At 37.0% G+C, this 25,918-nt stretch overlaps 1 protein-coding gene across 17 annotated transcripts in view; it reads right to left on the bottom strand.

The window, feature by feature from the left end:
• CDK14 (cyclin dependent kinase 14) overlaps window positions 1–25,918 on the bottom strand; it is a 640,904-nt gene that overhangs the window by 214,989 nt on the left and 399,997 nt on the right. For all 17 annotated transcript variants that reach the window (XM_016957727.3, XM_054655946.1, XM_016957722.4 and 14 more), the window contains one exon: window positions 4,824–4,917. In XM_016957727.3, coding sequence (XP_016813216.1) covers window positions 4,824–4,917 — 94 coding nt within the window. The remainder of the gene's footprint in view (window positions 1–4,823; window positions 4,918–25,918) is intronic.

Genomic DNA, 25,918 nt, shown 5'->3' with positions numbered 1-25,918 from the left:
TACTATAGTAGCTTTCAAAGTTGCATGTGGCTCATTACACACACACACACACACACACACACACTCACACACAAACACACTCAAATTCTGAATGGCATATATTGATGAAGAGGACTATTTTAACAATTGTACCAGTCAAATAATGCACAATAGTTTAACAACCAGTGGATGAAATTTCATTATAAGCCAGGAGACCCAGGAGACAAGGAAAGGTGTGATTTGTCAGGGTAATCAACGTTCAAATACAGAGAGAAAAAGAACAGATCTGAAAAACAGAATCATTCCAGCTCCTTTGTCATGACTGTCACACAATGGGCCATGAGCCACAGAGACCCAGAAGCATCTACCAAAGGTTTCAGACAGCTGTGCAAGCATTCCCTGCCATTTGTTCAGCTGTTTTGAAGTGAGAGAGAAACATATTCCCAGGGTTGTACAAGTACCCTTCTTTTTCAATTCAGAATAATATGTTTAGAATACAAATTTTTTATTAGTTGTGATTTTGTCACTCTGAATATATATTCACCTGGATGAATGCATTTGCTGCTTATTTTGCAACTAATGGAGGTGAATAGAATACACCATGCCACATTAAAAACTGGGTAATGCTAAAGAAGTGAAAATAAATACTCTTTCCACCTAAGAGCAGAGTTACTGCTTGGAGAATTAGGTGCCTATTTACCTGCCAATTCAAAATGTCTTGAATATAATTCATCAAAATTCCATCATCTTCCTTCCTTTCTTGCATGTATCACAATGTCAAGGAAAATGATTTAACAGTGAAATTTCAGATTGTAGCATATCCCAGCTCACCTTATATACATATGAACATGGTTATTATATTCCAGAAATGAATTCACTGAACTTGTTAAAATTGTGAACTGCTCCCTTCAACCAAAGGAAGAAAAAAAGAGAATAGGGAAAAAAGAACCTTAGAAAGAAAAACATAAAGACTTTTACTAACCGATCTTTATTTCCTTTCACATATTTTATAAAGACTCAGTGTGTGGGAGCTAATTATATTAGCTGTCTTGGGTAACAAGCTATTAATTTTGTGCTTCAAAGTTATTAACTACCTTTCTATGTACAGTTCACAGGCAAATGAATGAACTTAATCCTTGTATTAAAACACAAAACAAACCAAATAATCCCATGTTTCATGACTTTACAAAGTTGATTATCTCCTTGGCAATGCTTTACCAGAGGCCAGATATACAATTGCCACTTTAGAAAAGAGTCTCTGGCAGTTTATACTATAGGCCTGTTAAAGTGGATCTAATCACTATTTAATAGTCATTCCTCCCAAGATTAGACATAAAAGGTCACAGAGGAAAAGCATTTTTTTTTCTCAGTGATTTAACCATACTGGGTTTATAAAATTTCCTCCTCCAAGGATCACACCAGTCTTGAGAGAGTCTACTTGTGTGATAATATAGCTAATATTTGCAAATTTAAACAATTCAGTGGAGAAAATAAAATATTTAAGTTGATAACATTTAATGTCAAAAGAATTCTTTAGATTTTTCTTTATCTGGCTTCGTCTAATTCTTCAGGGCAAAACATAACATCATTTAATTCTACAGCAGTAATTTTATATAGATGATGATCTTCATTTCCTAATTATCAAAGGACATTTTATTGTAAGAGGCATTAGACATGTAAAATAACTACAGTAAATGAAAGAATTATTGCCATAAACCATGATGCTTATCTGCATTTGAGGGTCTCTGTGCTCTAACAAGAGCAATGGTAGTTTAGTGTATCAATAATCCCATGGGAAATTTAAAATGATTTATTTATCTGACTTATTAAAAGCCTAGTCATAGCTCAAAGGTCTCTGAATACCCATAAAATTGGGAAACTAATGCCATAAAATTAAAAAATAATAGCAAAAATTTCATACAAGAAATAATCCAACAAGATATTACCCAACAGAAATTACTTCTGTTAAACAAAGATTTCAAATGAAAGCTTTGACAAAGCTATGTCAATAAATTATGCTTTTATGAAACTCACCTTTTTGTTCTGTTGCTGTATAATATATCTCAGTTATATAACAATTTCTTTTCCTTTATAATTCAACCTAAAGTAATATGTAAGTTGAGCTCTTTCTTTTCAGTACAATTCCCTTTTTAAAGTTTTCTGCTTTCAAATACAGTACAGTAATAATTCTACCATAAATCAGTAATTTGACAAGTTACATAATTGTTGTTCAACAGCTATCAGAGGCTGAAAAGTGGAGTCTAAAGTTCAGAAAATTATCAGAATATAATTTGGTTACACTATTATTATCATTATACATGAGCTTTATGTAAATAAAAATGCTAAATATTTGGAGATATGTCTTTGCATAAAAATTTATATAAACTACAGCCCATTAAAGTTCTCTCTAGGCCATTTTTGTCAATACAAAATATATGGAACAGTTTATATTTTTAAGAAACTTATTGTGAAAAAGTTATTTAAAATAATTGAATAAAAGTAAAGTCTTGAGTAGAACAAAAAACCAAACATGTTTATACAAACTGTACATTTATGCTAACAGCCATAAAATTGAATAATTTAATCTTGGATAGGAAAGTACAATTTTGTATTATTTCCATAGACTCAGTACAATCTCAATAAAGTGAATAAGAGATTTTCTTGGGAGTAGGTTTCATGAGTTTAAATGAAGGGATGGATATGAACAAACAGTCTACATCTATAAAAATTAAATTGTATTGAAATAAGGACTTCTTATTCTAATAATTATTCTTAACTAACAGGATGATTGTGCAATTAATGTTTCTGGCAGCATTTTATTATAATAAAAAACTGAAAACAAGCTATCAATATGGGGCTGGTTAAGTAAATAATGTCTCATCCATACAATGAAACACTTCCCAGTCATTAAGAATGATGATAGGTTTCTGAATTTATTTTTCACTGAAAGGTGTTAATTACAAATTGTTTAGTGGAAATAGCTGGTTCCAAAAGAATATACAAGATATGATTCAATCTTTTCAAATACATATAGAAAAACTCTATAGAAGATATATGTCCAAATACTAGATGTGGTTTTCTCTGGGTAGTAGGACAAAGGGTGATTTTTCAGCTTTTTGTCATTTTGACACTGTAGGAATTTTCCATTATAAAAATACACTATTTTTATAACCATGTTAACATTTGTGTGTGGGAATTTATAGATATTGAATAAAATAAAATTGAAAGCAAGTGGATACAGATGGTTTCTGAAAGAACAAAACCAACAGGACAACACTTTGAGGATGGTTTCTATGTTAGGGACTTTGCTGATTGTCCATTTGTTGTTAGCACACAGCGACTCACAGGGATATAGGCTACTGCATAGAGGAATCACATGTGCTTTAATTTCCTAGTTTCCAGTCTTCTTTTCTTACCATTTTATTGCTGACATTAAGGGAATACAATAGTGATGGGGCCTCAGTTTGTATTGCTACGTTCTACTGCAGATTGTATTCTTAATATGATAGCTGTATTTAAATGTTGCGCTTACTTAATTTGTCTAACTCTGATTTCATGTTTTAAATTATAGGTTTATATGAATATTAGCTCTACTGGAAGCTCTACTGAATATTTGGCATAAAATGATGTAATTAAAATAACAACGATTTGTATATATGTAAAGTATTTACTATATGCCAAGCAGAGTCCTAAAAGAACTATATTAGTCAATTATTCTTCAAAGCCACCTATGAAGAAGGTGCTGTTATTATCCCTCATTTCACCTATGAGAAAACTAAAGCTCAGAGAACTAATAAGCCCCTTGCTTAAAGTCCCATGGCTAAAACATGACAGAGAAGGGTGATAAGCCCAGATAGTCTGGCTCCAGAACACTTACATTTTACACATTTTCAAAAGTTTAAATAAGCTTTTAATTTTAGAATAGTTTTAGATTTACAGAAAAGTTACAAAACATAATACAGAGAGCTCATGTATACCCCTCGCCCAGTTTCTCTCTCTAATTAAAATCTTACATAATATGGTACAACTGACACAGCTAAGAAATTCACATTGGTATATTGATATTAACAACATACTTAATAATGTTTTTCCTTTCTAGTATTTCATCCAGGAGACCACATAACATTGACTTGTCATGTCTCCCCAGTCTCCTGTGGTTTATGCCAGTTTCCCAAACTTTCCTTGTTTTTGATGACCTTGACAGTTTTGAAGACTACCAGTCATGTATTTTGTAGAATGTCTGTCAGTTTTGGCTTGTGTGATATATTTTTTGTGATTTAACTGGGGCTATGGTTTGGGGAGGAAGACCACAGAGGTGAGGTGCCATTATCAACACATCATATCAAGGGTACAGCCCACTAACATGACTTATCTTTGATGATGATAGCCTTGAAAACCTGACGGAAGTACTGTTTAACTGGTGTCTCCACTGTAAAGTCACCATCTTCCCACTCTCCCTGCTCTGCTTTATGGAAGAAAGTTATCAAAGCTCACAGTCAAGGGGGACGGGGGAGTTAAGCTCCACCTACATGATGGGGAGGGAGTATCTATAGTAATTATTTGGAATTATTCTGTCAGAACCTTCATTTTTAACTCATTACTTTCTCTATATTGCCTCTCCCGCCCCATTCCTTCTTACCACTTTGACATGTTATTCACGTACAGTAGTATAAAAACATAATTCTTAACTGATTTCCTGCTTTTTCAAAGGTCCAAAATATGTTAGAACCAAATGTGACAACAAATTTGTTTTAAATTATTTTTCCACAGACTGCTGTAGAATTTGTCACTAAGTGACTAACTAGAAACCAATTTTTCTTAGAAATACTCTGTAAAGGACTTACCAGAAATATTCGTTCAAGTTGATCCTGAATGTCTTTCATTCCTGGAAAAGCAGCAACTCCTTGGATCATTTCAACAAAGATGCAACCTACTCCCCTAGAGAGAGAAGAAAGAATCGTTACAAAACTTCAATATATTCTTCTTAGGAAAACTAAATCTGGAATTAGAATATCCACTCCTACAGAAGAGAAGCGGTGAGTAAACTGTTTCCTTTTTCCCCTCTAACTTTTATTTTAGATTCAGGGGTACACGTGCAGGTTTGTTACATGGGTATATTGTGTGATTCTGAGGTCTGAGGTATGAATGATCCCATCATCCAGGTACTGAACGTAGTACCCAATAGTTTGTTAACCCTTGCCTCCCTTCCTTCCTCCTCCTTCTAGTAGTCTCTAGTGTCTATTGTTGCTTTTTATGTTGTGAGTACCTGATGTTTAGCTCCCACTTATGAATGACAACATGCAGTATTTGGTTTCCTGTTCCTGTGTTAATTCACTTAGCATAATGGCCTCCAGCTGCATCCATGTTGCTGCAAACAACACTATTTCATTCTTTTTTTTTTTTTTTTTTGAGACGGAGTCTTGCTCTGTCCCCCAGGCTGGAGTGCAGCGGCGCGATCTCTGCTCACTGCAAGCTCTACCTCCTGGGTTCACGCCATTCTCCTGTCTCAGCCTCCCGAGTACCTGGAACTACAGGTGCCTGCCACCATGCCTGGCTAATTTTTTTGTATTTTTAGTAGAGACGGGGTTTCACCGTGTTAGCCAGGATGGTCGCGATCTCCTGACCTTGTGATCCGCCCGTCTCGGCCTCCCAAAGTGCTGGGACTACAGGCATGAGCCACCGCACATGGCCAATACTATTTTATTCTTTTTTTATGGCTGCATAGTATTCCATGGTATGTATGTACCACATTTTCTTTCTCTAGTCCATTGTTGATGGGCACCTAGGTTGAGTCCATCTCATTGTTATTGTGAATAGTGCTGTGGTGAATACGTGAGTATGTGTATCTTTTTTTAGAATGATTTGTTTTCTTTCAGATATATACCCAGTTATGAGATTGCTGGGTTATATGACAGTTCTGTTTTAAGATCTTTGAGAAATCTCCAAACTGCTTTCCATGGTGGCTGAACTAATTTATTAGACATTCTCACGAACAGTGTATGAGCATTCCCTTTTCTCTGTAGCCTTGCCAGCATCTGTTGTATTTTGAATTTTTAATAATAACCATTCTGACTGGTGTGAGATAGTATCTCATTGTGGTTTTGATTTGCATTTCTCTGATGATTAGTGATGCGGAGCATTTTTTAGTATGTCTGTTGGCTGCTTGTATGTCTTCTATTGAGAAATGCCTGTTCATGTCTTTTGCCCATTTTTAATGGAGTTACTTGATAAGCAGTATTTTTAATGAGCACCATGAGCTATCTAGGTGACGTACACCTAGATCCCATAACCTACCCACTCCCCCTGCCCCCATCTACTGCACTGAAAGAACTCTAAATAGATGCAAATATACTGGGCTCAGAAAAGAGTGGAAACCAATAAAATAGCACATTCTAGTGCTATTACTTATAGAATACAGTTAAGTCCTTAGCCTGATGTATAAGAGTCCTCAAGTCATGTTCAAGTATCCTTTTCCAACTATATTTCACAAACTTATAAAGTATTGTAGTCTCTAGACATTCAGTGGTTCTCTTCTCGAGGAGTATCTTTGTGGCGTTCTCTGTATTTCCTGAATCTGAACGTTGGCCTGCCTTGCTAGATTGGGGAAGTTCTCCTGGATAATATCCTGCAGAGTGTTTTCCAACTTGGTTTCATTCTCCGCATCACTTTCAGGTACACCAATCAGACGTAGATTTGGTCTTTTCACATAGTCCCATATTTCTTGGAGGCTTTGCTCATTTCTTTTTATTCTTTTTTCTCTAGACTTCCCTTCTCGCTTCGTTTCATTCATTTCATCTTCCATTGCTGATACCCTTTCTTCCAGTTGATCGCATCGGCTCCTGAGGCTTCTGCATTCTTCACGTAGTTCTCGAGCCTTGGTTTTCAGCTCCATCAGCTCCTTTAAGCACTTCTCTGTATTGGTTATTCTAGTTATACATTCTTCTAAATTTTTTTCAAAGTTTTCAACTTCTTTGCCTTTGGTTTGAATGTCCTCCCGTAGCTCAGAGTAATTTGATCGTCTGAAGCCTTCTTCTCTCAGCTCGTCAAAATCATTCTCCATCCAGCTTTGTTCCGTTGCTGGTGAGGAACTGCGTTCCTTTGGAGGAGGAGAGGCGCTCTGCATTTTAGAGTTTCCTGTTTTTCTGTTCTGTTTTCTCCCCATCTTTGTGGTTTTATCTACTTTTGGTCTTTGATGATGGTGATGTACAGATGGGTTTTCGGTGTGGATGTCCTTTCTGTTTGTTAAGTTTTCCTTCTAACAGACAGGACCCTCAGCTGCAGGTCTGTTGCAATACCCTGCCGTGTGAGGTGTCAGTGTGCCCCTGCTGGGGGGGTGCCTCCCAGTGAGGCTGCTCGGGGGTCAGGGGTCAGGGACCCACTTGAGGAGGCAGTCTGCCCGTTCTCAGATCTCCAGCTGCGTGCTGGGAGAACCAGTGCTCTCTTCAAAGCTGTCAGACAGGGACATTTAAGTCTGCAGAGGTTACTGCTGTCTTTTTGTTTGTCTGTGCCCTGCCCCCAGAGGTGGAGCCTACAGAGGCAGGCAGGCCTCCTTGAGCTGTGGTGGGCTCCACCCAGTTCGAGCTTTCCGGCTGCTTTGTTTACCTAAGCAAGCCTGGGCAATGGCGGGCGCCCCTCCCCCAGCCTCGCTGCCGCCTTGCAGTTTGATCTCAGACTGCTGTGCTAGCAATCAGCGAGATTCCGAGGGCGTAGGACCCTCCGAGCCAGGTGTGGGATATAGTCTCGTGGTGCGCCGTTTCTTAAGCCGGTCTGAAACGCGCAATATTCGGGTGGGAGTGACCCGAGTTTTCCAGGTGCGTCCGTCACCCCTTTCTTTGACTCGGAAAGGGAACTCCCTGACCCCTTGCGCTTCCCAGGTGAGGCAATGCCTCGCCCTGCTTCGGCTCGCGCACGGTGCGCGCACCCACTGGCCTGCGCCCACTGTCTGGCACTCCCTAGTGAGATAAACCCGGTACCTCAGATGGAAATGCAGAAATCACCCGTCTTCTGCGTCGCTCACGCTGGGAGCTGTAGACCGGAGCTGTTCCTATTCGGCCATCTTGCTCTATTCTCCATTCAGTGGTTCTCAATCCTCTTTGCATTAGAATCATCTGGAGAAGGTTAAGAAACTGCGTATCTCTGACCACAAACCCCAGAGATCCTGTTTCAATTTATCTAGGTTGGAGCCCAGGCATCGACATGGGCTGCTCAGATGATTCAGGGCAGCTACAGTGAGAATCGCTGAGCCAGACTGATCTACCTGAGTGCCAGGCATAAAACTGTACCATTTGGCTCAAATTGCTTCACTATATAGAGTACCCTCCTTCTTCACCTATTTGCTCTTGATAGCAAATTCCAACTCAACCACTATAATCCTGTTTAAATGCATCTCCTCTGTGATGCCTTTCATGGATCTTTCAGCAGACAGAATTGCTCCCCTTATGAGCTTATGGATTACTCTATCAGCCATCTACTATGCTCGACATTCTTTCGCAGCTTGACCTGCCATGCTCACAGTTCCCACCTAGCAAGTTAGTCCAGTAAATCAAAAGACCTTGCCTCCCAGACCACTGCAGCTTGCACCAAGCCCAACAGGAATAACCAATCCATAGTATGGACAGAGAGCCAATTAGATACTTCTGCTGGGACTCTGGAGAATGGGGCAGTATGGTAAGAAACTAGCATATGTAGATGGCTAAGTCACATTAGTGTCAGGGAAGTAGCATGAATGGCTACACATTCCTGCAGATGAAGTCCCCTGAAATGACTTGGTTCTTGACTTCTGGAGGCTTAGATGTTCAGATGATCCAGTGTTTTTGTTTTGTTTTGTTTTGTTTTGTTTCTAGAACTCTCCACCTCCTGGAAATTCTCCAGATTTTTAACATTGGCTCTATTTGAATGGGTTTATGTTTCTTGCAAGTATTCTAAAAAAACCAGAAACATATTGGGACACTTCTTCCACTCCTGCACCCCCATACTCAATTTAGGGCAAGCAAACACTTGTGTCTTTAATTTATTTCATAAACCTAGGGGTTAAGACCAAGTGTCCTACTTCTCTAAAGCTACTCCAGTTGTTATCACAATTGTATATAAACAATGTTTTGAATTAAAGAAGTAATGTATTTGCAGAAATTGCTTCCCTATTGTACCACATGATTCTTATTCAAAGTAAACACCAATAGTATACAGTGTTATAACGACTAAAAACAAACAAATGCCATTTTATATCATAGGATGTAATTTTATTTAAGTAGTAAAGAACTAATTTCAAACCAGTGTTCTAGGTAGATGGGTTTTTACACAAGTTGTTTTCATTTTAGATTTGAGAGACAACATAGGTATCAAGAGAATTATTTTATTAAGATATTAAAATGCAATGATGTGCTTATAAATATTAGGGCTTCAGATGTCTGGTTAAGTCTACTTAAATTTTCAGTACGGTGGCTTTCCAAATTTTTGTGTCAGGAATTCTTTTCTAAGACTATTTTCTTCTTATTTTAGTTTATACAACAAAATACCTTGGATCTTAAATAGCTACCTGCACCTTCCTTTTTTACACTCAGTGTATCCTCTCTGCTCTCTACTTTTTGGCCTTCCTTTTTCCCACCATAAGCTGCAGTTCTGAGTGTGAAGAGCCTCAGCAGAAGCCATAGCCACCCCCATTATGTACACAGCTAGGCTGGCTAGAAAAATAACTATTACATTGCCAGAACTATTATAGAATTTATTTTAGCACTACTTGTGTTTAGTCTATATCATCTCCATAATATGTTACTTAGAATGATTAAAAGACAAATCTATTCTATGCTGCAATTCTATTCAGTTGGAATGAAATGATGTAGCATTTTTATAAGCTCTTATCTGCTTAGCTGGCTAAGACTTGGATTTTCATTTCTAGTGGATGTTTCCTATGACGTCATCTTTTTCAAAGATGCTTGAGGATGTACTAAAGAAGCTGAGAGAATTATACTTAAAGGACTCACAACAAGAGATAAAATGTACAAGAAAATTTAAAAGTATGTGTATAAAACATATCAACATATGAATATAACAGAATTCCTTATTACTGGACTGCCTTATTGCCACACAGCAATAAGAGCTCTTCAATTTAATATAAAGAAACTAGTGTCTGCTTTCCCTCCACCTCTTTCTACCCTCCATTAGCCCCATGCTCCCTCTCTCAATGGATTAAATTGACTGCACTGAATGGTTTACTGAGAAAAAAAATTCATCTGCTTAAGCACTATAATTTATGATATATAATCTTATATCAGGAAATGTCTCCTTTGTTCCTTCTTTTGAGAATTTGAATAATTATGTAATTATCACCCACTTAGTCTAAATTTTTCAAGAATAAGAACTGGTCACAAAAGCTTAAAATCAAAGGTGTCACAGGATGCAGTATGCTCAAACTCTTATTTTAGGATTAGTTACCCAGTAAGGTAATACATAAACACCCACCTATGCTCACACATTTTTCTATTTTTTGAACTCAACATTTCCCAATTTAATTTATGTCTCAGGTATATGAATGATTTTTTTTCATCACAATTCAAAACAAAATTTTAAGCAGAATTGACAATTTGTTGTCAGTACAAGCAGAGACAGACAGTCTTTTAGGATTGAAACTTACATAATTTGGGAGTTTTTGTTATTAAAAAGATTATAAAATTATAACTAAAAAAATGGCTATAGAAGTTCATTTAAAATGAGCAAATCAGTCAAAAGCAATCACAAAATTTTAAAAGGTAACAAATGCAACAAACAGTCTGACATTCAGGAAAACAAAGTAAAATTAACTATCTGACATTTATCATTATCTGACAAATCTCTCTAATACATTTATTTCTATAATTTGGCTGTATAATCTTCAATTAAGTCTTCTTATGACAATTCTACAGTAACATTTTCTGTAACGAGAATGTAGAGATAATTTAGACTTTCCTCTAGCATGATGATGAACATTGGGTACGTCTAATAGTTTAGAATTTTTTTTCTCTGCTTCACTTCTCATTGTTTGTAAGGTCAGTAAACTTTTAGGACTGTTGTTAATTTTGGGAAAACGTCTATCAACTTTCTGTTTAGTAGATCTATATGGTATAAACACAGTAATTATAACGTATTCCATTTTACACAGTTCCTTGAGCATGAGAGGACATGCTTAGCTCAGAGTGTAGGGTTAGGAAGGATGCTTAACGCCTGAAAGGGCTAGAAAAGTTGAAGCTGGTTGGATTATGGAGTGATGGCACTGGGAATGGAAATATTCCAGGTTGAGAAAACAGAGTCTAGTAAACTGAAGAATCTTTAGAGAGCTAACTGCTGTTGTTATGGCTCTATGTGGACAATAGAAGAAAAGTCTAAAAAGAGAGCAGAAGTCCATATTCCATTCTAAGAATGGCTTCTACATTTTTAAATGGTTGAAAAATATCGAAAGAAGAATATTTGGTGACATACGAACATTACCTGAAATTCTAATTTCAATATCTATGAATAAGCTTTAATGAAAAGCAACCACACTCATTCATTTAGGTACCATGTATGGCTGCTTTCTCATCGAAGTGACAAAGATAAGTAGTTGCTACAGAAACCACATGTCCTGCAAAACCTAAATTTTTACCATCAGGCCCTTTACAAAGTTTGTGAAATCTTGACCTATGTTATGCTCCACTTGCAAAAAAACACAATAATAGAAAAAGTCATACTAATCAGTTATGGAAAAACAAATAAAGAAAAGAAAGTATAATATATCATGATTATTTGTAAATAATAGAAATAATCTCTTAAATATGATCTGTTTTTTCACTACTGTCTTTAGCAGTTTTCCTGTAATAAAATATGCCTTAGAAGTTTCCTGCATTTTGTCAAAAATTAGTAGATATTTTAAACTTGATTGAAGATATTTTAATCTCTAAAGTATTTTGAACTGAGAAATAAATTAGGAGAAAATATGTGGAGTGATTTTTTTAATAAGGTGCTATCTAACTTTTTCCCAAAATAGATAATTTCGTGAGCTGATATGCATCATGGGAGGGAGAAGAGGGATAGGTTATTTTACTAACTTAAAGTTTTTATTTTATATTTAGAAGACAGGGAAGCATTATATCATGCTTGGAAGTACTACCTTTTATTTTATAAACATTAGAAAATTTTACTTATTAAATTTAATTTTATAAACATAAGGGGTTTCCAAAATTATGCTGGGTTCTATCCTAATTTCAGAGGATTTTCTTTCCACCTGTTTTCTTTCTACTCATACCCTACATACTTGCCCCTATATCGACAAAAGGAGAGGAATCCAATTTTTAAAATTATCCCTTGAACTTTTTTCTTCCTTAAAATCAACAGTAGAGGCTCGAGGCAGTGAAGCCTCCGCATGCTGTGCGGCTGACCTCTATCTCCAAATTTACATCATGTCTGTATCCACATTAGATTTCCTCTGCTCCAGCCATGCTGTTCCACTGTCCTCTCCTAAAACTTGCCACACTCTTTCCCATCCCAAGATCTCTGCACGGATTGTTGTTCCCTTTGCCCTCTCTGTACCTGGTTAATTGCTTTTTGCTATTCAGAGGTCAGTGCAAATAGCTCCACTTAGAAATGTCTTTCCCAGCGACCACCTATAAGGCAGTTCCTCCTTACAGCCCCAGCCCCAGTGTCTCACCCTATTTTTCCTAGTTTGTCCCCTTTATAACACTTAAAAATGTTAAATTGTGTTTGGCTTTTGGGGGTGTGTCTCCTCTAGATGGAACATCTACAAGATCGGGACAAGGTTGTGGACATCACCTTATTCCCAGGATATAGCAGAGTGTCAGGCACATAATAAGGGCTCAAAAATATTTGCTGAATGAATCGAAAGCAACATGACCCTCCTTCCCCCTGGCTATTCTGTGTGAGCTCAGCTTAGTGACTTGTTTCCAAAGAGTACAGCATGGAAGTAGGAGTGGAGAGGGAGTGTGGATGCAAATTTACAATGGAGAAAACTGGCAAACACTATCTCAGCCATGTGACAAAGGTTAACATCATGAGTGACATGTCATGATTTCCCGTAAGACTGATGTTTATGGTCTTTTTAAAAAAATAAACATAGAAATTGATCTCCTAGTCTTAAAGCTTGAAACATATTTGTCTTATCTGAGTTCGTTTCTCAGGAAACCAACCCTCAGAACTCTGACAGCATTATGGAACTAAAACTCCTCTTCCTTATTCCTCCCTAATTCCTCTTTCCCCGCATGTAGCTACATTCCTTCCGCATTATATAAACCCCCAATTTTAGTCAGCTGGGGAGATGGGTTTGAGACTTTTCTCTTGTCTCTTCAGCTGCAGCACCCAAATAAAGGCTTCTTCCCTGGCAAAACTCATTGTCTCAGTCATTGGCTTTCTGTGCAGCAGGCAAATGGAACCTAGGCTGAACCCCCGGTGTTTTGATAACGGTGCCAAGAACATTCAAGGGAAAATGACAAGCTCTTCAAGAAATGCTGCTGGGAAAATTGGATATTCTCATCTGGAAGAACAAAACTAGATTCCCACGCTTCACCGTAGACAAAATCACCTTAAAATGAATTAAAGACTTAAACATAAGGCCCAAAACGGTAAAACTACTAGAAGAAAACACAGGACATTGATCTGGGAAACGATTTCATGAATAAGACATCAAAAGCACAGGCAACAAAAGTAAAAATAAACAAATGGGATTATATCAAACCAAAAGCTTCTACACTAAAAGCTTCTGTACAGATGGGAGATAAGTCTCAAATCCATCTCCCCAACTGACTTAAATTGAGTTTTTATATAGTGGGGTAGGAATGCAGCTACACGCAGGAAAACAGAGTGAAACAATCAACAGAGTGAAAGAACAACCCACAAAATGAGAGTAAATATTTGCAAACTACTTGTATGACAGTAGATTAACATCTAGGATATATAAGGAACTCAAACTTCTCAACAATGAAAAAACTATCAATCTTATTTAAAAATGGGCCGATGAGGACAGGTGCCATGGTTGATTACCTGTAATCCCAGCAGTTTGGAAGCTGAGGTGGGAGAATCGCTTGAGGCTAGGGAGTTCAAGACCAATCTGGGTAACACAGCAAGACTGTCTCCACAAAAAGTTAAAAAAAAAAATTTGCCAGGCATGGTGGGACTGCACCTGTAGTAGTCTCAGCTACTGGGGAGGCTGAGGTGGGAGGACTGCTGGAACCCAGGAGATTGAAGCTGCAGTGAGCTATGATTGCACTACTGCACTCCACCCTAAGTGACAGAGAAGGACCCTGTCTCTTTAAAAGAAAAAAAAGCGGGGGGACAAATGATCTGAACAGACATTTTCCAAAAGAAGACACACAAATGGCCAAGAAACATGAAAAAGTGCTCAACATCACTAAACATCAGGGAAATTCTCATCAAAATCACAATAAGACATTTCACTCCAATTATGATGGCCATTAAGAAAAAGATAAAAAATAACAAATGCTGGCAAGGATGTGGAGAAAAGGGAACTCTTATATACTGTTAGTGGGAATGTTCTATGGAGAACAGTATGGAGGTTTCTCAAAAAACTACAAATAGAACTACCATATGAGCTAGCCATCCCACTACTGGGAATTTATCCAAAGGAAAAGAAATCAGTATATTGAAGAGACATTTGCACCCCATGTTCACTGCAGAACTATTCACAATAGCTAAGATAGGAAATGAAGCTAGGTGTTCAACAACAGATGAATGGATGAAGAAAATATGGTCTACAAGCACAATGAATACTATTCAGCCATAAAAAAAGAATGAAATCTTGTCTTTTGTGACAACATAGATGGAAATGGAGGGCATTATCTTAAGTGAAATAAGCCAGGGACAGAAAGTTAAACACCGCATGTTCTCACTCATATACAGAAGCTAAAAAAAGTCAATGTCATAGAAGTAAAAAGTAGAACAGAAGGTACTAGAGGCTGGTAAGGGTAGGGAAGGAAAGTATAGGGGGAGATTTGCTAAAAGACACAAAATTACAGCCAGAAGGAAGGAATAAGTTCTAGTGTCTTATACCAATGTAGGATGACTATAGTTAAGAAAATAAGACTATCTTATATGTAACATATACTATACATATTATTAAGACTATAACAATAATACTATACTATATAGTTTCAAATGGCTAGAAGGGAGATATTGAATGTTTCCAACACAAAGAAATGATAAATGTTTTTATATGAAGGATGGGCTAATTACCCTGATCTGATCACTATACATTATATGTATCAAAACATCACTATGTACCCAATGAAAATGTCAATTATTGTCAATTTTTAAAAATTAAATTAAAAATTTAATATGAAAGTATTTGAAGAAATATATATAATATACTCTATGGCAAAGGAATTCAAGTGAAAAGATTTATTGAAACTACTATATTTGGGGCAAGGGTAGGGTGGAGTGTGTAATACATAGAAAAAAATGTAATTTACAGGGAAGGAGTAAGAACTTTCCTCCCTTAGAATAGGGAAAGACAAGTTCAGGCCTACTTCTGTGGGAAGGTCTTCTGATCTCTCAGGCTATGTTAGGTCCCCTAACTCTGTGCTCTCCATGATACTTTCTACAACTGCAATTTATTTATTTACTTGTAAATGTATTAGCCACCATTACCTTTCTCAGAACAAAGATTTGGTCTTTTGCTTTTAAAAATATAGCCCAAATGATTGATAGGGGTTATGGCGATATGGCAACATTACCAGACCTGAATGAAATAGGGTTAGGTCAAAAAGGCACCAGCTAATATGCCTTGTAATGTATGTATCTGTTCATTAAAGTCCTGTTGGGATTTTATGGTGTAGGATAACTTTCTATCTTTCAACTAAATATGGATTAATTACATCCATCAGCATGCATAATAAAAAAATCTGCATTTGATGCATATTTTCAAGGGACTATACTCAGTCAATTTTCTCAAAAAGATATTGTTAACTAAATGGTAATTAACTCAATAAATAATTATATCACATGAGGAAGCAGAATAAGACATAAAGATTATTATTTCTCTAGTTGACATTAATCTAATTTTGGTTAGATTAAGATATCAAAAAAATAAAACATTGTTCTCCTTCTTCCCTAATTCTCAAGGCAAAAGTTTGTTTTGGGAAGTCAGAGACCCAGAACAGAGGGACTGGCTGAAGCCATGGCAGAAGAACATAAATTGTGAAGATTTCATGGACATTTATTAGTTACCCAAATTAATACTTTTATAATTTCTTATGCCTGTCTTAATCTCTTAATCCTGTAATCTTCATAAGCTGAGGATGTATGTCGCCTCAGGACCCTGTGATGATTGCGTTAACTGTACAAATTGTTTGTAAAACATGTGTGTTTGAACAATATGAAATCAGTGCACCCTGAAAAAAAACAGAATAACAGCAATTTTCAGGGAACAAGGAAAGATAACCATAAGGTCTAACTGCCTGTGGGGTCAGGCATAATAGAGCCATATTTTCCTTCTCATAGAAAGCCTATAGATGGTTATGTGAATAGGAGAAGTATCACTGAATTCTTTTCCCAGAAAGAAATATTAATAATTGATACCCTAGCGAAGGAATGCATTCCTTGGGGGAGGTCTATAGACGGCTGCTCTGGGAGTGTCTGTCTTACGAGGTTGAGATAAGGACTGAAATATGCCCTGGTCTCCTGCAGTACCCTCAGGCTTACTAGGATTGGGAAATTCCAGCCTGGTGAATTCTAGTCAGACCGGTTGTCTGCTCTCGAACCCTGTTTCCTGTTAAGATGTTTTTCAAGACAATGCATGCACAGCGGGACATGGACCCACATCAGTAATTCTAATTTTGCCCTTGCCTTGTGATCTCTCATTGCCCTTTGAAGCATGTGATCTCTGTGACTTACTCCCTGTAAGTACACCCCCTCCCCTTTCAAAATCCCTAATAAAAACTTGCTGGTTTTGCGGCTCGAGGTCGCCATCACGGTCCTACCAATATGTGATGACACCCCCAGAGGCACAGCTGTAAAATTTCTCTCTTTGTATTCTTTCTCTTTATTTCTCAGATCAGCCAACACTTAGGAAAATAGAAAGAACCTACGTTGAAATATTGCGGGCTGGTCCCCCTGATAAAAGTTTGGCTCAATATCAGTAGATAATGCAGAAAGACTCTAATATTTTAAAATATGGTGCAATGAAAATGTCAGAAAACATTGCCTAGATTTTCGTTTTTTTATTGCATCCATGTGTTAGCAAAGGCTTGGGATTCCTTAGGACCGAGAGCTTTAAGCAGAGTGACAGTTTCAATTCCAGAGGGATCATGACACAGCATAGCCCGTGCACTGCCATATGTGCAGCAGGAACAATGACTCATCAAACTTAGACTATTATGGTGGGGGGAGACCTGCCCCTTATTATACATAATTTCCTAATTGAAAGTGATAAGAGGCCTCTTCTCAAGTTTAGAAAATTATTTAGAGCCCTTCAGAGCCACCTGCATTGTTGAAACCTTTGGAAAGAAGGATGTTAAAAAAGGGAGTGTCAAGCTGTTTCTGATTCTGACAGGAGGCAAGCAGATGAACAGAACCATAACTCATTACAGGTTAGTTCTCTGCCTTTCAACATTATGCTGGCATTGGAAATTTCCTCAAATCCTATGTATCCTTCCAAAAAAAGTACTTGAAGCAGTGCTTCTCATCCTTTAATGTGTATGCTAACCACATGGGGATCTTCTTAGAATTCAGATTCTAATTACTGGGTATGGGTTGAGGCCTGAGATCCTGCATTTCTAACAAGCTTCCAAGCCATGCTGATGCTGCTGTTCTCAAAATCAGGTACTGAGGGGCGATAATGTAAAGGAATTTGGGTAATTCTGTTTTGAATGGAGTTTTATAACTCAGATCAATTCTCTGAACATATATTCAAGCTCCAGCCAAAGGAACAACAAAGAAACAGATCACTGAAATAAGTTAGATTAAATGCAAAACATAATCTAAATTTAACACACAGGGATGCAATACAAACTCAAAATGCTTCCACATTAATTAACCTAATAGGTAATTTTATTTAGCCATGGTTCACTGAAATAAACCATTATGCAATTAAAGCTAGAACTATTTGATGCACCAAGGTAGCCATTTATTTATCTTACTCTTCTCTGAAGGAATGTATATATATGTAAAATAGAACAAACAGTTTTCTTCCCTAGGAGGTCAGCTTCAAAAAGATGAAAATTAAAAAGTGACTTTTTTCTATATTCTAAAAGAAAATTTATTACATATAACAGACTTAATCTTTTCATTTTGGCATTTGCAGTATTTGAAAAGTGAAAGACTAAAAAATTACATTCTGCATGCCCTTGGTGACTACAGAAGGAACCAAATTGATTAAACTGCCACTCATCATTTACTGTGGTTAGTGCTTCATTAGGCACAGATAGGCACAATATATCTTAGTCAAGTACTTCTATGGAGTATTTTGCTCTTAAGGAATGAAAATATAACCCTGGATTGTGGGTAAAAGCCCATCTTAGAAAATATTTGATTCAAAACAATAAACTTTTAATATAATGGGAAACTATAATATTTATTTTTCAACTATGAAACATAATTATATCTCTAAGAAGTTGTACTTACAAATTAAGCATATCAGAATAAAAACAAAAGTAAAAAATAAAGTACAGGAAGCTAAGCTAATGTAGTTCAGTAGACTCAAGACCCAGGGTGGCCTGCTGCTGACTTGGAGGGAGGCACCAGGCAAGTGATTAGAATCCTCTTACTAGGATCTACATCAGCAATAAAACTAACACGGAAGACTGAGAAGCCCAACAATCTTAAAGTGCCAACCAGCATAAATGTTCCTTATGTTCCAATGATAATTTTTGCTCATACACTTTAATTACTATGTACATTTATTATTATTTTTTAATGAAATGGCAAAGCTGTATTTTTGCTGTCTGGTCCAGTTACCAGATCCAGAAACCCAGGAATCATCTGAAATCTTTTGCCTTTTTTTTTTTTTTTACTATGTATATGCAGTCATCAAGTTGTCTACATCCTAAGTATTCCTAAATACTTCCACAATCTGATCTCCAACCGCTTTCTCTCTTCCTCCTTACCGTCCTTTTTGAATGCTTCTGAAATCCTATCCTCCATCTCTATCTACAAAACACCAGATATTTCAGCTGTTAGTCTTTGTCCATGGCATGATGTACACGTCCTTCAAACCAAGCTTTGTTAGCTTGGAAAGATGGCTTTGAGAAGTCAGGCAGAGTAATTACCACCGGGTGAAGCCTCCCCTGATCCCCTTAATCATTCACTGAGGATAAATTTATCACCTTCACCTCTGAGCTGCCACTGTACTAACCATATACCTGTGTTATGGCTCATCACACTGTCTTTCCCTGTGACCTTGAAGGCATGAATACATCTTTCTCATCTTTTCAGTTCCAAGATCTCACAAACTGCCTTGTACAAAATAGGTGTTCAATAAATATCTTTAAAACGAGACAAAAAAAAAAACACCGCATGTTCTCACTCATAGGTGGGAACTGAACAATGAGAACACATGGACACACACCGGGGACTGTTGTGGGGTGGGGGAAGTGGGGAGGGATAGCATTAGGAGATACACCTAATGCTAAATGATGAGTTGATGAGCGCAACATGGCACATGTATACATATGTAACAAACCTGCACGTTGTGCACATGTACCCTAAAACTTAAAGTATAATAATAATAAAAAATGAGGGAATAAATGAATGAATTGCATAAACTAGTCTGAGGAGTACACACAAGATACTGCAACAGAAAAAGGCATTTTATTTAGAGCTAATATTATCCTATGAAATTAAACACTAAAAAAAATTCAACTCAGTAATTTCACCAAAATATCTGAACTCTAACTTCATTTCTAAGAGACTCCAAAGGAACTCCAGCAGTCTCCATGGAAACCTTTCGCTCCACTGTACAATTTACTTGAATGCTAAAACTTAGAGATAAAGGTACCTTTGAGAAGGCCTCAGACAATGTTTTGATTTTTACATGTAAGGAAGCTGTATTATATGTTTAAATGTCTTAGTGTAGAGGTAGCAGAATCAGAAACTGCATCTCCTGAATCCAGGGTCAGCAATCTCTTTGTTATGCTATGCTGCCTCCACAGTCAGAAAAACCTGTCTTCATTTGGTCAGCCTGGTCAGGTTAAAAAAGAGCAAATAGAGATGGCAACTTTGATTTCTTCCCAGGTGACACAAATGCCAGCAAAGATAAAGACAAAATCAAAATAAAATCTTCAAAATTAGAGGCTTTGGCAAAGAACACAGTAAAACTATCTATAAAATTGAAGTCTACCATCATTGCTAATGCACTGAAAATATGATGTTGGCTGTGTTTAAAAAGTGCTTAAAAATTCAGCCAGGCACAGTGGCTCACACCTTTAATCCCAGCACTTTGGGAAGCAGAGGCGGGTGGATCACCTGAGGTCAGGAGTTCAACACCAGCCTGGCCAACATGGTGAAGCCCTGTCTCTACTAAAAATACAAAAATTAGCTGGGCATGGTGACACACATCTGTAATCCCAGCTACTCAGGAGGCTGAGGCAGAGGATCGCTTAAACCTGGGAGGCGGAGGTTGCAACGAGCCGAGATTGTGCCACTGCACTCCAGCCTGGGCGACAGAGTGAGACTCCATCTCAAAAAAAAAAAAAAAGCTTAAAAATTCAACACAGACTCCTATGGATAATGAAGACTCTAGAGATGGAGTCTTAAAGTAATAACTCCAGGTTACATAGATAACAAGGAATATTTGGACTGGTAACATCCAGCAACCAGCCACAATTAGTATAAAAATATAAATAGGAAATGACTTCACCGAGGACTACTGTAAGAAAAAAAAGAAAAATGAAAAATATGACAAGAAATAGCGGATAAATATTATTTCTTGTATTATGGAACAATGAAAGGAGAAGTTCCATTTGATAATTCATTTAAAACTCTACCAATAACGGCCCTTCTCTAAGGAATAAGCATAGACCAGGCAGAATGAGAAAAAAGCAAATTAATAAGCCTTGCACATCTTTAATTTCTGTTTATATGACAGCTGATGCAAAACAAGGAAGTCATATTTTAAGGCTTCTCTCTGCAAATGTATTAATCCTTATGCAATAATGTAGGAAATTAGGAAAAATTTATTCATGGGTAATTATCTTAAAAATCAAAGCAAAAGACACATCAAGCAATCTTTTTCAAGAAACTTCATGTGGCATATCGTGAAGAGAAATCACTGCTAAAATCTTCATGTAAATTATCCTACTATAAGGAGAATTCTGAACTTCAATTTACACTATGTTAAGTTGATATATTTAGTTCCAGTCATCAAATGGCATAGCTAGACTTTGATGGACTATGGGTAAGAATGCTGAAATGGGCACTACTAAGATATATGACTGGATGATTGATATTTTACAGTAAAATATTTGACAACAACCTAATATCTTAGATAATAGATGCAAGACCTAAAGGCAAAAACCTTTCCGGTACAGATTAACAGGGTCCATTTTTTTGGTGAAGTCTGTGGGCTTCTTGGAATATTCTCAAATATTTGCCCTGGAATGTAGCTTTGCAGTCTGGCCACTGCACATAGATTACAACTTGAATGATGCCTTTGGGGTTGTACAATGCAGTAGCGCTAGTGGGTGCTGCTCGAGGGCAGGAACCAGGTCTTTCTCACCTTGCACCTCTCGACATTCTGTAATGTTTTGCTGAATGAATAAATGAATGAAGTGGCTCACAAGGTATAAGGGAGATTTCTGTGGAAAAAGAGCTACCCTGAGATTCTAGAGCTGTTTTTTTGTTTGTTTTCTGTTACCATCAACCACACCCAATGTGTGAGAAAAAACAAACAAACAAAAACAAACACCTCTAATTTCAGAGGTTATAAAATAGTCACAAATAGATGGAAATTTATTTATTTCTATAATAAAGTTTTTAATCTGTTGGAGTTTCCATTAGGCTATGAATATATTAAGTATTCAAAAACAAACATGGTAAAAGCTAACAATGAAGGAAGAACCATTTAAATTATCAATCAGAAAAAATGAGAAAAGCTTTGCCAAGCTCAACTGAAAATTCAATTATATAAACATCCCACTCTTGGAATCTATTGTCTCACACAGAAATACAGAGAAATAGAAAATGCCACAGTAAAAGATGAGCAACCCACATGGGTGTAGGAAAATAGGAAGCTACTCGGATTCTGTCATTAGTAATTACTAAGCGACTGTCACATACTATGAATACGTTTTGTTTTATTTTTAATGAAATTTAGCAGGATGTTTCTTGGACACTGATAGGTCGTTTTAGTTGAGTTCAAGTTTAGTTCTTTTTCAACTATTGTTTTATTTCTTTTCTTTTTTTCTAATGACATCTACCAACAGGAATCTAAGGATACAACATTTGAAGAATAAATTTTTTTTAAAAACCCACAAACATCTAAGTTTACCAATTACATAATATAGCATCTAAAATTAAGAAAGCCACCAAAATATTTAACTTATAGTAATTCATACAGCAAAATACCAGCAAATGAAACTGTGATTGTTAATTAAAATAACCTCCAGGTAATGCAGTACTGAAGAATTAATTCACAATTGTCATAACAAGCACAGAATTCTCCACGTCCTTCCTTCAATAAGCAATATGAAGTAGACATCCTTGTAACATTCTAGTAGGCATCTTTAGTAACTATTGTCACACAATGACATTTATAGAGGCTCCTAGTTTCTCTCCAATCCCATTTCCATTCAATCATGTCTTTCCTGTGCATATAAGTTAATGATCCACTTTTTCACCTTCACGGGATTAGAAATTTTCTATTGCCTAAACACTTGTTGAAAATGCTTCACTAACTACTTTTGCTGGTTTTAACAGCAAGCTTTTTTTTGGATTCATACAGCCCATAGATCCAAAGAACTACTTTCTATAATCCACTCATGTAAAATTATTATCTTTTTAAAGAATTATGACCTCACATTTTATTAACTTGCATCACTATCTCATCAACCAGTGTATGGCTTTCTTTTCAGGTTGGTTTTCATAAATTTGTTATTTCACTAAGAGTTAAATGGTAGGGATTATAAACCACCACCACACTAAGATGGCAGCAGTCATGAGTTTCCTGCCTGCATTATGCTATTTAATCAGCTCCCACTCATCAGCATATGCAAGTTAAATTTGTGCCCCAGGAAAATCACAAATGTCTACATGACAAAGACCCTTAGTAGTCAATGTTCATAGTTAAAGTCACAAATATTAAATAATCAACAAAAGCAGGGCATGTGGTAAAACGTGCATAGATCTCCCTTTCTAGACACCTCTAGAATTAGGGCAGCTCCCTTCCTATAAAGATCCTTATACAATATGAACCTAATTCCCTCCTTATACAATATGAGCCAGCCTGCTTGCTTTCCTTCCTTCCTTCCTTCCTTCCTTCCTTCCTTCCTTCCTTCCTTCCTTCCTTCCCTCCTTCCTTCCCTCCCTCCCTCCCTCTCCCCCTACCTCCCTACCTCCCCTCCCACCTTCCTCCCTCCCTCCTTTCCTCCCTTCTGGACAACCTTACATAATATCAAGACGTTCAAGGTGAGAAAGACCTGGTTCTTGCCCTCAAGCAGCACTCACTAACATTGCTGCATTTGTCTTCTCCCAAGTGACCAAAGTGTCAGTTAGGAAATAAAATTTTAAACAAGGATAAAAGAACTCTACGAGAAGGCACAAGTACGTGAGAGGTAACCTGTTTTGAGAAGATGTAGATGAAGACATGACAATCTAGGCAGACCACAGGCAGTGAGTTACAGCTTCAAGTTATAGTCAGATTATTTACCTACAGCAACTTGGAAAAAGTTCAGGATGTAAAAAGTGTGAAGCTGAGTCTGACAGCTGGAGATAGAGGGGAGAAATGAAAATGTGTATAAAGAGCAAACTTTAGCCTCATAGGTCTTCTCTGACTATCCCTCATCTCACCCTAAACACACACCAGCAGGGTAGATGACATTAAACCCAGGAGGCCTCAAATTGAAGATAAAAGTTGCAGAAGAGAGCAGGGTGAGGCACTGAGCTGAAAAAAAGGGAAATCAAGTGAAAAACATGTTTACTGATCTATGTGACCATCAGCTCCCCTTTCCACTCTGCTTTGAGGATGTCAGCTGCCTGTAATCAGCATGTGAGGAGGAACAAAGAAAAAGCCTTCAGATACTGACACCTGAGGATCTCCCAACGAGAAGTTTAGCTCTATGCATGAACAATATACAATGAACTGACCGGTTAATTGGGCCCTTCTAAGTGTATAGATTTATAGTGCTTAATGTATACAAGTAAATGAAAAGCCAAAAAATGTCCCCATCCCCGTGTTTGAAGAAATACAGATCAGAAGGAAAGGAAGCAAGAACAATTTTATATATGGAAGCTGATTTTTTTTTTAAATAGAAGGTTTGTAAGATACAAAGTTATATAAAAGACTTTAAAAAATAGAGGATTAAGAAAGGAGTTCCAATATCAAAGTAATACAAATTTTCTAGAAAGTGAAGACAGAGAGGACGGAAGAAATCATTTTTTTTAAAAAGAAATTCAAGAAGTTTTCTAAGAGCTAAAACACATTATTCTTTATCTTGAAGGAAACTTACCCAGCACCAATAGAAAAAGATACTACCAAGGCAATATCATCATGAAATTCTGGAAAACCAGGGATAGAGGGAAGAACCCAATTCCCTCCAGGGAGGAAGTATGAGAGGGCACACAAATGATCGAGAAGTGGAGAATGGAATCACGCTTCTCAGCAGCAATACCAGAAGCTCTAGGGAAATAAAACAATGTATTGAAAATTCTGAGGAAAAAAATTAACATTCAAGTTATACATTATCATTAATGATATACAGTTAGCCAAACATCAATCATTTGTGAGAGTAGAATAAAGGCGTTTTCAAAATACTAAGAATTTGAAAACTGTATCTCTAATGTATGCATTCTTCTAATGCACCTAAAGGAGGAAGACATGGAATCCAGATAAAGGGAATCTGCAGTCAGTGACACTCCAGAAGGAAAATGGATCCAACCCAGAAGTGACTACGAATAGAGCTATAAGGGAACCAATAAGACATACAGAAATACTCAGATTCTAGCAATAGCAGGAAGCCATGACTCCCTCTCCAACTAAGACCTAAGTGTTATTAGTGTCTACTGACAACTAGTGCTATGGGAGAGAAGCTTCCCCAAAGAAGTTGTAGTTAGTCATTTCCAGAAACATGGTCTAACATGCGGAAGAATTAGGGAAAAATATACAGTCACTCTCTCCTCTCACTTGTTTTTGCCTGAACCCAGCTGGAAACCAGTGAGTGATGGCACCTGAGAGGATGCAATTCCCTAGGGGTCAGCGAAGTAAGACACAGGGCAGGACAGAAGAGGGTGGGGAACAGATTAGGAAGAGAACAGAGAATAACCATCTTAGGACCTACAACACCATGCAGAGACAAAGTGGGGATGGGGATGAGTGGGGAGCAAATGAAGTCTGAGATAAGAAATGCTACATTGTGCCAAGCCAAGAAATCAGAAAGCCGAGAGAGGAAAGTTTCAAGAACATGGCTGAGGAAAGGAGACGTAAAAAAAGTAAATGGAACTGATAGATTTGCTGTTGTGTTTGAGAATTTGAAAAATATGTTTTCATAGGTAATTGATAAATTCTTCACAATTATAATTAGTCATAAGAGCAAAGACAACTAATAAGAATCACAGACAGTTATTAAGTCCAGGAAAAGCAAAAGGTTATACAAGAAAATATATCATCATAAATACTACCTGACTTTAAGCATGAATAATATTTATATATTAATGTTCTAAGACATGATATAGATTCTAAATTAGGATAATGAAGTAAGGTTGACAGAAGCAAGTTAAATCCTCATCTACCATAATACCTACTTAGTAGATAGTG

Source organism: Pan troglodytes, chromosome 6 (assembly GCF_028858775.2).
Source record: "Pan troglodytes isolate AG18354 chromosome 6, NHGRI_mPanTro3-v2.0_pri, whole genome shotgun sequence".
NCBI lineage: Eukaryota > Metazoa > Chordata > Mammalia > Primates > Hominidae > Pan > Pan troglodytes.
This window is presented reverse-complemented; position numbering and strand designations above follow the sequence as displayed.